Source organism: Morus notabilis, unplaced genomic scaffold (assembly GCF_000414095.1).
Source record: "Morus notabilis unplaced genomic scaffold, ASM41409v2 Scaffold702, whole genome shotgun sequence".
Lineage (NCBI taxonomy): Eukaryota > Viridiplantae > Streptophyta > Magnoliopsida > Rosales > Moraceae > Morus > Morus notabilis.
In genome coordinates, this window is record NW_010365327.1 from 190,550 (window position 1) to 202,466 (window position 11,917).

Genomic DNA, 11,917 nt, shown 5'->3' on the forward strand with positions numbered 1-11,917 from the left:
ATCAATTCCTAATGGAGGAAACATAATGGCAACTATAGAGGAAGAAAGGAAGGTGGCGAGATAGGTATTTTTTCATATAGCAATTTGCTCCAATAAGCATGTCTAGTTTGTTCTCTACCATTTTTCAAGCTCTACTTTTTTACAGTTGAGATTAATTGTTTTTACAATACTTGAGCTAGATTTAAGTTTGAACTTTTGGGGTTGTTAAAGTAAATTTTTTTCATTCACAGACTGTTATTCCAACTGAGCCATCACTCCTATCAGTATTATAGCCGGTAGATGATCCCATTTTCATTTGGTAATATGATGTTTTCTCAAAATGTAGATGCGGTAACGTGGAACCGCTTTGTACCATGATGTCGATTATTGTAGAGCAGAGTAACATGTTTCCCGAGCTCAAGAATAAATCGATAGATCCCTGGCCTTGTACGCGGCTTAAAGGTGGGCCTCAGAACGACAACAAATAAGTTTATGGTTTTAAAATAACAAGATAGATATTCACTTATTTATTGCTTATTACAATTACTAACTAAATTTTAAATAACGGAGACTGCTCAATATATACTATCAAATATATTGAGTTAGACTCTGCAGGGCTTGGTTTCGATGCGCTCAGAGATGACACCATTCCGTCCTTCAGACAAAAGATGGCCATTGACATTTTTTTTTTTTATGATTGGTACCCTTAAGAAATATTTGTATTAGAATTTTGTGAATTCTTTATTAGAAATATTGTCCTACCGGTATTTTGAGGATGTAAACAGTTTTAAAGATATAAAAGGTGCGTTTAGAACTCGTTCTAAAATGATTTTATTTTTTGTATGAAAATGAAAATAAAAACGTTTTCAATCTCAGACAGAAATCATTTTTAAAAATGCATTTAATAATTTTATCAAGAGATTATTTTCGATATAAAAAAATACATTAATCTCTCTCTCTACTCGAGAGAGAAGAAAACGGAAGCAAAAAATGAAAAATGACTAAAAGTCATTTTTTATTTTTCTCTCATTTTACACTAAATTAAAAAATTGTTTTCATTTCTGTTTTTTGTCTTTAATTGTGTCAAGCGTTGTTTCTCTCCGTTTTCATTTTTTCTTTCTCAAAAAACGTGAAAAAACAAAAATAATTTCAAACACAGTCAAAATTTTTGAATTCTTTATGAGAAATGTTGATTAAGTATTATAAATTTTTATTGTGCGGTGAACTCGAGTATTAAGCTTTCTACTACCCAGTATAATATCTCGACGGTTTAATAGAGTAATTTTTACTTCCATTTTTTAAAATTTTTTTCATCAAACAGTGAAACTTCTAAAAAAAAAGGATGAAATTTTAAAAATTCTAACTTGGTAAACGAAGTAAATAGTTTTATTATTTTAAATGTAAGCACTAGTAATTAACATACAAAATATTTTTAATGAATTAAAAAACTTTATTAATTAAATTTATAACAAATTTGATTGTGCCGTAGACGTGTTTTACTGTGCGGTAGATGTGCTTTACTATTCAGTAAATTCGAGTACTATAGTTCTTCACTGCATAGTAGAGTATATCAATTTAGCAATAGAGTGGATTTTCACTTTTTTTTAGTACTTGCTTTTTTAACTGGTCACATTGATAATTCGCACCAAATAATATGAGATAACGTAAAAACGTCAACAACTTTATAGCACTACTACTTAATGAATTAAAAAATGTAAGCAATGATAATTAAGGTTTAAAACATTTTTTAATGAATTAAAATATCATATTAATTAAATTTATAACGAACTTAACTGTGCAGTATACGTTTTCTATTGTACCATAGACTCTATTTGTAAAGCTCTTTATTGCTCGATAGAAAGTCTAGATTGGTCAGTAGAGTAGACTTTCACTTGCTTTTTTTAGTTAAAAAGTTTAGTTCAATTTAAAAAGTGAATTCACTAGTTTTTTTAAAGTAATTGTAAAAAAAAAAAAAAAAATTACTAAAATTTATTTTTAAAAGTATATGGATTTAAATTTAAATTTTTTATTCTTAATTAATATTATTTTTTTAATATAATTATTTAATTAAAAAATTATTAATTAAAAATAAAAGATAAAAATTAAAACTCGCGCTTTTAAACTTATTTGTCAACATTTCTCTGAAAAAAAAATCACCAAATGAAGCCCAAGAGAACCAAATGAAGCCCAAGCCTTAACCGGCCCCAGTCACCGAAAACAAGAATGGTTTTGGCAAATTCGTTGCAACAACAGCAGCTCTCCTCTCCAGCCTAGCTCGACCAACTCTCTGACTGCTTGCTCGCTCGAATCGACAAACTGTTGGTTCCGTAGATCGTTGTCCAGAGAAACAAGAGAGAGAGAGAGAGAGAGAGAGAGATGGCGTCTGGGTGGGGAATCACCGGAAACAAAGGCCGTTGCTACGATTTTTGGGTGGATTTCAGCGAATGCATGTCTCGTTGCCGCGAGCCAAAGGACTGTTCTCTCCTCCGCGAAGACTACCTCGAGTGCCTCCACCACTCCAAAGAGGTCTTCTCTTCACTACTTTTTTACCCCCTCAATTCATAATTTCTTGCATAAAATTTTGCCTTTTAGTTTCATTTTTTTATGCGTCGATTCGGCATCACAAACCCTAGGTTCCGATATCGCTTTTTAGATAATGTGGTTTCTGGGTCATTTAGTTCTGAGATTAAGATCAAATGATAGTGTTTCATAAAGTTTTATGCATAATTGTTGCAGTTTCTTGTTGGGCTTTTGTTGGCTGTGTTAATTAGGAGAACTTGTAGTGCTTATCCTGGTTTTTAAAAAAGTCTGATTATTTGTTTGCTTTCGTATTTAATCACATCAGAAGCTAAGCATTTGATCCGTAAATCACTTTTTTAGTTGTTATCTTCTGGGTCATCTATGGTTCTCAGAGAGAATCGGTATTCTTTATAGTTTTGAATTGGCTTCCACTTTAACGTTCTCCTACATGCAAGATTTTATTGAGTAGAAAATGGTGGTATGTTTGTTAACCGAACTAATGGAGTCAAGTGGTGGATTTTTCTTTCCTTGGTACTTAACCAAATGAGATAACAGAATAGTTGATAATTGATAAATAATTTAGATTCTTGAATTGACTTTGGTTAAGATGTTGGGATTTGTTGTGTGGGAAAATATGCGTTAACACGTCGGATAATCGCCATGCTCCACGTGGCCCAAAACCAGTCACATCAGGTAGCCGTCGATACCTAAAGCTCATTTCCTCCTCCGTTAATTGATGAAAAGGCCGACCGTATATTACGATTCATGCAACCGTCGACATTGCATACAGTCGAGGCTTGCGTTTTGTGTTCGCAGCCAAAGCAGTGCCATGAGAGGGTCGCTCGAGGCAGAGGTTGCACCCTATGAAGTATAGAATAGGTGCAGAGGGCAGACCGCATGAATATGGGTCCACGTCCCAAGAAAGACCTCTGAGGGGACAAGGGGAAACCCCTAGGTTGCATATGGGTTTGGAAGAGATCAATAGCACAGGAAATGATTACCTGCCCATGAATCGCCAGGAATGGACCAATGAAAGCTACAGAGGATCCACAGAGCCGCAATAGTGGACAAAGTGGATGAGTGAACAGCTCAAAAGGTTCTGAGAAGCTACGGTCTAAGCAGGTAGGATAATAAGCTACTTGAGAGAAACCATCATTAAACCCCCTGTGACAGTCCGTCCAAAAGGGATCCACATGTAATCTGTAGGCTATAAAAAGGGCAAAGCCCCAGAAAGAAAGGGAGTCTTTTTGTAACTTCTAAATAAATAAAAGAAATACAATTAACAGTGGATGTAGCTCCCTTTTATAGAGTGAACCACTATAAATTTATGTGCCTCTTTACTTCCGTTCTAGGACCAAATCAATACCTCTTATAATATACCTTAAAAATAAACACAGTCAGCTGCATAAATCCAAGAAAATTATCATTCATGTCGAGGAAATGCTGCTATCATTCCTGTCGAGGAATACACACCTCCACCAGAGAACAATCCGTTCAGCAAAGAACAATTGGAAGTCCTTCAAAGGATGATCACTTAGGCTCCACCAAGTCAGCCACCTACTGTTATTGGAACTGGTTCACTTGCACAAAAAGGTTATTTTCTCAACGCCTTAACTGTGAAACAAGAAAAATCGTGTTCTTGGATTATTGACTCAGGGGCTTCAGACCATATGACTGGGAATGCCAGTATACTTCATATCTTTTCTCCTTGTTCCCACAATGTCTCTGTCCGGATTGCCGATGGGACTCTTTCAAAAGTGACAGGGATAGGCACAGCAATCATCTCTAGAGATTTAGTTCTTGATACAGTTCTCTTGGTTCCAAACCTTGATTGTAACTTACTTTCTATAAGTAAACTCACCCGAGACTTAAACTGTATCACTAAATTTTCCTCCAACCCCTGTATTTTTCAGGACTTGGATTCAGGGAGGACGATTGGCAATTCTAGGATGTGTGTAGGGCTCTATTTTCTAGAGGTTGAAGGATGCAACGGGGGACAAACTCATCAGCAAACCGTGTATCTACTACAACTTTATCTACTTTCCATGTTAGTCAAAATAATGATAGTGAAATAATGTTGTGGCACTATCGTCTTGGACATCCAAATTTCATGTATCTTGCTAAACTCTTTCCATCTTTTTTTGGCAATAAAAATCTGAAGTTGCTTCAATGTGAGGTGCGTCAATTGTCTAAGCATGTTCGCACCTCATATCCTAGTATTCCATACAAATCTTCACAACCTTTTGCCATGATTCATAGTGATGTGTGGGGACCATCTAGAATTAAAAATATAACGGGTTCTAGGTGGTTTGTTATATTTGTGGACGATCATACTCGAGCTACTTGGCTTTTTCTAATGAAAGAAGGTTGGGAAAATATTTCAAAACTTCAACACAAATGATTCAAACCCAATTTAATAGCAAAATTCAGATTTTTCGAACTGATAATGCTAAAGAATATTTTGCCACCTATCTTGGGGATTACCTTTTAAGTCTTGGAATTGTTCATCAAAGCTCCTGTGTTGATACACCCCAACAAAACGGAGTGGCAGAAAGGAAAAATAGACACCTGTTAGAAGGTGTGTCAATTGTCTAAGCATGTTCACACCTCATATCCTAGTATTCCATACAAATCTTCACAACCTTTTTGCCATGATTCATAGTGATGTGTGGGGACCATATAGAATTAAAAATATAACGGGTTCTAGGTGGTTTGTTATATTTGGGGACGATCATACTCGAGCTACTTGGCTTTTTCTAATGAAAGAAAAGTCTGAGGTTGGGAAAATATTTCAAAACTTCAACACATTGATTCAAACCCAATTTAATAGCAAAATTCAAATTTTTCGAACCGATAATGCTAAAGAATATTTTGCCACCTATCTTGGGGATTACCTTTTAACTCTTGGAATTGTTCATCAAAGCTCCTGTGTTGATACACCCTAACAAAACGAAGTGGCAGAAAGGAAAAATAGACACCTGTTAGAAGTTGCTAGATCCCTACTTTTTACCACACACGTTCCTAAACATTTTTGGGGAGAAGCCATTCTCACATCAACCTACCTTATCAATTGTACGCCTTCACTGGTTCTTGGCTACAAAACTCCTTGTCGGGTGCTCCTTGAATATTTTCCCAACTCTCGACTTATTTCCACCCTTCCTTTGAAAGTTTTTGGGTGCTCAGCTTTTGTCCATATTAGTCCATCCCAAAGAAGTAAACTCGATCCCAAGTCAAAAAAATGTATTTTCCTAGGATATTCCCCCACACAAAAGGGTTACAAGTGCTATACCCCAGGAAAAAGACACTTCTTCACTTCTATGGATGTTACTTTTCTTGAAAATCAATCATATTACCCCAAAACCGATATTCAGGGGGAGAATGAGTCCAAACAAGAATATCATTTTTGGGAAAATTTGTCAAGTCCTTTGAAAAATTTGTCAAGACCAAGTCACATCATTCATTCTACTCCCTTGAGTTCCTTGGAATTTCCAACTCACGAACCTGTTTCACCCATTAAAAGTCTCTCTGATTCTCCAAATCCTGAAGTTGTCTCACCTGCAAGAAGTCCACATCTAAGCTCCCAAAACATTCCGAGTCCCATATCCAACTGAAGTGTCCCTCCTTCACCTTCACACTCGGAAGCAGAGCCGCATACACAACCTATGCAGACCCAAGAATCTGAACCAAGTCCAGGTAACTCTAATGAATCTCATGAGGTTCCTTTTAATGATCTTGGCTGACCTATTGCATTAAGGAAGGGTGTGAGGTCTTGTACCCAACATCCGATCTCTAAATTTGTCTCTTATGAAGGTCTATCTCTCATGTATCGTGCCTTTATTACTAAACTTGCGGCGACTGAAATTCCAAGCAACATTCATGAAGCACTAAAACAGCCAAGATGGAGAATAGCAGTTGAGGAAGAAATTCGGGCACTTGAGAAAAACGAAACTTAGGAACTATCAGAACTACCCAGAGGAATGAGACCGGTTGGATGTAAGTGGATTTTCACCATCAAACATAAAGCAGATGGAAGCATAGGTCGATTCAAAGCTTGGTTGGTAGCGAAGGGGTTTACTCAATCTTATGGGATTGACTACCAAGAAACATTTGCCCCTGTTGCAAAGCTCAACACCATTTGAGTCTTGTTATCTCTTGCAGCAACTTTGACTGGCCTCTTCACCAACTAGACATAAAAAAATGCCTTCCTCAACGGTGATTTGGAAGAAGAAGTGTACATGGAAATTCCCCCTTGTTTTGAAACTAAACAGAATACAAACAAGGTGTGTAAACTCAAAAAATCCCTATATGGTCTCAAACAATCTCCTAGAGCTTGGTTCGTTAGATTCACGAGAGCTGTGAAGAAATATGGCTACACTTAATGCCAATCTAATCATTCTCTCTTCATCAAACAATCTTTTGAAGGGAAAAGGTCCATTCTTATTGTCTATGTTGATGATATTGTACTTACGGGAGATCATGAAGAAGAAATAAAGGCTCTCAAGCAACTCCTAGCTCAAGAATTCGAAGTAAAAGATTTGGGGTATCTTAGGTACTTCCTTGGGATGGAAGTTGCTCGGTCCAGAAAAGGCATCTTGGTTTCTCAACACAAGTATGTCCTAGACCTCCTCAAAGAAACCGGCATGCTTGGATGTAAGCCTTCAGACACTCCCATGGACTCAAATAAAAAATTGGGAGTAGGAAAAGAAAGTACATCAGTTGACAAAGGTAGATATCAATGCTTAGTAGGAAAACTGATATATCTCTCTCACACAAGACCTGACATCAGTTTCTCAGTTAGCGTTGTCAGCCAATTTATGAACAACCCGACTGAAGAACATCTAGAGGCAGTATATCGAATCCTAAGATACCTAAAGAAGAACCCCGGGAAAGGCTTATTCTTCAAAAGGGTGGAGAGTGGAGAGGTTAAGATCTTCACTGATTCTGATTGGGCTGGTTCTATCACAGATAGGAGATCCACCACCGGTTATTGCACATATGTTTGGGAAAATTTGGTCACTTGGCGAAGTAAGAAACAATCAGTTGTGTCTCAAAGCAGTGCTGAAGCTGAATTTAGGGCAATGGCTCTTGGAATCTGTGAAGGAATGTGATTGAGGAAACTACTTGAAGAGTTAAGATTCTCAAATGAAGGACCCCTAAAGATGTTCTGTGACAATCAAGCAGCTATCAGCATTGCTAAGGATCATGTTCATCGTGATCGGACTAAACATGTCGAGATAGATCGCCACTTCATCAAAGAGAAAATTGAGGCTGACATCATCACCTTTGTTTACACACCTACCAGAAATCAGATTGCAGATATCCTCACGAAGGCCCTGCCAAGAGCTATTTTTGAAGATCTAAGTTCCAAGCTGGGTATGATTAACATCTATTACCCAGCTTGAGGGGGAGTGTGGAATTACAGCTGTCCTCTTGGGGGCAGTGTGGAATTACAGCCGTCTTCATGGGGCAGATTCACAAGAATCTGTTTCTTGATTTAGTCTTAGGCAGAATATTTACAGGGCTTAATTATAGGATTGATTTGTTAACTTATTTCCTATGTTATTTGATTGCTTTTTTATTTTGCCCTAATTATAGGAATTGAGCTGGTAGGGTTGTTGCCTTCCTCTTCCTATATACTGTTGTGTATTTGTTAGCTATACTAAAATAATGAGAATAATAAGAAAATTCTCTCAATCCATTATTAAAACCAAGACTGACGACCATCTGGAGATGTACACGGGACACATGCTTCTGCATGGTTATGCAGAAGAAATAATGTGACGAGCGTTCTGAAACCACTTGACGGATTCTGCCCGAAGATGGTTACGGACGCTCAAGCCAGACTACATCTCCAACTGGGAGGAATTGAAGCAAGCATTCTCCCTCCAGTTTATCGGGGTAAAGAAATATATCCCGCAAAAGCAAAATCTGACAATGGTTTACCAAAAACCAAACGAATCATTAAAAGAGTGGATGGCAAGGTACGGAGAGACCGTCGCCACTACAACAGATATGACGGATCGGGAGGCTCTGATGGGGGCTTTGTCTAGTACGAAAAAGATCACGCCATTCAAATGCAATCTGAACTGAAAGCCATCAGCCACCTACAAAGAATTCTTAGCACGGGCGCAGGGGTATATCAACGCTGAAGAAGTCGCCGCCAATGATCCCGAGCACATATCCAATAAAAATAAAGGAACGGAATAAGGCTCGACCTCGGGGACGCAAGATAATCAAAAACGGCAAGATGGAGACAAACAGGTCGCGTCGGCGTCAAATCCTCCATAAACGAAGAAGCCCAGGCAAAAGGAAAATCAGAAGCCTCGCCCATTTCAATGGTATGATTCCTACCATGAGCTGACCGTAGGGGTTGAAGTGGTATTCAATCAGGCCAGTCGAGGAAACCTGTTGTGCCGACCGGAACCTATGAAGTCGGACCCAAACCGAAGGAATCAAATCAAATACTGCAAGTTTCATGGGGACGTCGGCCACAACACCAACGATTACACTGACCAGAAGGATGAGATCGAAAGATTAATCCGTGAAAGGAGGTTGCAAGAATTCAAAACCGATAGGAGAGGCCATGGCCACGGAACGCACCACGAAGATAATAGACGTGGAGAAGACCGTGAGTCAGTCGGTGTCATAAGGACCATCTATGGGGGACCATATCTTGGGGGGATTCAAGGAGATTCCAGAAGAATTACGCCCACGAGGCAAGACAGGTGTACCAAAAGAGGTTTTGGAACCTCCAGAGGACCTTGTCTTAAAAAAGGTCACATTGAGTACCAAGCCTAAAAGCTGACCCCTCCAAGGAGGAAAGGCTTCCGTACACTTAGCATATAAATCTGCTAAAAGCCCCAAGGGGTATCTAAAAAGTTGACACCTCCGAGGAGGGGAGGCTTCCGTATACTTAGAAGATTCTCAAATCTACTAAAAATCCCGAGGGGCGTCCAGAAAGCTGACCCTTCAAAGGAGGAGAAACTTCTATACTAAGCCCCAAGGGGCATCACAATCGATCCCTCTAAGAAGGAGAGGCTATCACATTTGACAGATTCTACCAAAGAGCTTACAACCGACCGCATAAATATAATAACCAAATCAGCAGAATAAGACAAAGCTACATTAACAACAGTATACATATCAGCGGGATAAAAAGCCCATTGTCTTAGTATCTTGAAAGGAAAAAACATGTATACTATAGAAATGAAAAGCAAATATCAGCGCCAGGCGTCTTAGGCCTCATTGCCTCTGTCGTCTTCGCCACCACCAGCTCCCTCAGCGCCACCACTACCCTCACCACTTTCACCACTGACTGGGGAATTCTCATCATCAGAATGAGGCTCGTAAAGGAAGTCCAAATTCAGGTCAGGAATGTGCATGTTGATCCTAGCGACAAGTTGCTCACAATAGACAGCATATCACTGGCACGCATATCGTGTAGCTCATCGGAGGATTTGAAGTCCTCGACGGCATTGGCAGCAACCTCTGCATTTTTCTGAGCAAATTCAGCAAAGGCCAAGAACTCCTCGACTCCCTCTTTCTTACCTAGGTCGTAGCCTTGTTGCTTACCTAGTTCATATCCCTCTTGCCGGCACTGCCGGAGGAAGGTATCTTTGGCATCAACGGCCTACGTACGGGCCTCGTCGGCTCCCTTCTTGGCCGCCTCCAGCTCAGCCTTTGCCGCATCCAGCTCCTTGACGGTGAGGGCAAGCTTCTTTGAGACCTCCTTGTTGGCCTTCTCCGCTTTGAGGAGAGCCTTCAGGAGCCTCTCTACGCAGTCCATTCCCTTACTTATGTCCTCGATCTTAACCATTTCAATGATGTTAAGGAGGAAAAGGACAAGAGACTGTCAAATCAAAGGAGTCCGGACATAATATGTTAAGGAGGAGAACAAAAAAAAAAAAAAAAAAAAAAATTGCAGAAATAGACGACGAAGCTTACATGAATCTGGAGAGATTTGCTGGCGGGTACGGTCGACCAGAGAGGACCGAGTAGCGCACTCCCAGTTTTGCTAAAAAATGATTCATATAGAGCCTGAAAGACAAGGGAGAAACGCAACGGCAGATTCAGCGCCGCCTCAATCTGAGCCAGGGGGACATGAGGTATGATGTACTGCGGATTCAGAACCCTTGCCCCAAGAAGCAACAGACGTTCTCTGGGCGGAGGGGCCTCAGGAGCGTCAATTATATCAATTACCGGCGTTGGCTCAGCCTCCAAAGCTGGCGTTTCAGCCGGGCAAGGCCTCTTGGGCCTCGGTGTCTCCTGAGTTGCCATAGGCTCCGCCGCGGGCGGAGGACTCGGCGGGACACTGGCCTCGGCGGCTTCGCTCGACCTCTCGCGAGGCCTTTGCTTCTTTGAGCGCCCCTTGTCGCCCGGAACTCACAGCTGCAAGGTCTTCATCTCTACATCACAATCAAAGCCAATAAATTAGACAGACAACAGATGATAATGAATCGAGTGCAAGGGGAAAACACTAACCTCCGGCTGTAAAGAACCCACATGTCGGCGAAGATATACCAAAAGTTTAGGGCCAACTGTGTGGGGGAGATACCGTGGAGTTCGCAGAGGCCCTTCAGGAACGGGTGGATGGGAAGTGTCATCCCCGCCGTGAAGGCCCGTGTATAGACAGACAGATACCCCGGGGGCGGTAGGCTTGCCCTGAAGTTGGGGTCTAGGAGGAGGTACTCAAACCATCGGCCATCCACGCATCCTTCCTTGTACGCACGGACGATGTCTCTCTCCCGTGTCTTCGGCACCATGAAGTCAGCTGTGAAGGACGACCGCTCCTCATCTGCCCCCACTGATGTCACGGGGCACCAAAGTGTCGTCCGCTATAGCCAGAGATAACACCGCTGACCAAGGAGTCGAAGCCGCTAGACGTGGAACGATCCCCGTCACCTGGCTCGCCTTTGACCAGGTGGTCGATGCTGTCCGCATCGCCTCGAGGATCAGGGATATAGTCCTCGACTCCCTCAAAATCGGATCGCTGTTGGTAGAGAGGGAGGAAGACTCGGCGGCTAGAGAAGAGTCCGGCCTCACAAGAGGCACGGATGGTGATCCCCCTCGACGTTTAACCCTTCTAGGTGCCATTACTGTGAAGGAAAAATCTAAGGTTAATATCCTATGAGTCGAGAGGGGAGATGAAATTAGTTTGGCACCTAAAGTTGTAAAAAAAAACAGAAAGAGAGAGCCTTAGTCGAATAAAAGTTAAGGCTAAAACGACGACAGTTCAAATAGGCAACGATGATCCTAGTCTAAATATGAACTAGACGATGACGATTCAAACATAGCGTCGACAATTCAAGTAAACTCAGAAAGCCAAACAAGAATCCAGGCCCACTCGAAACTCTCATGACCAGTTCAAAACATAGCAAAAACCACCAAAACCAGGTTCTAGCACTCTTATTATGTCATT

At 40.7% G+C, this 11,917-nt stretch overlaps 1 protein-coding gene across 1 annotated transcript in view; it reads left to right on the forward strand.

Annotated features, from left to right (window-relative positions):
* Window positions 1-2,186: 2,186 nt before the first annotated feature.
* The window catches only part of LOC21395905 (NADH dehydrogenase [ubiquinone] iron-sulfur protein 5-B), a 17,684-nt gene continuing 7,953 nt past the window's right edge, over window positions 2,187-11,917 (forward strand). The window contains exon 1 of the mRNA XM_024172068.1: window positions 2,187-2,505. Coding sequence (XP_024027836.1) covers window positions 2,356-2,505 — 150 coding nt within the window. The 5' untranslated portion in view covers window positions 2,187-2,355. The remainder of the gene's footprint in view (window positions 2,506-11,917) is intronic.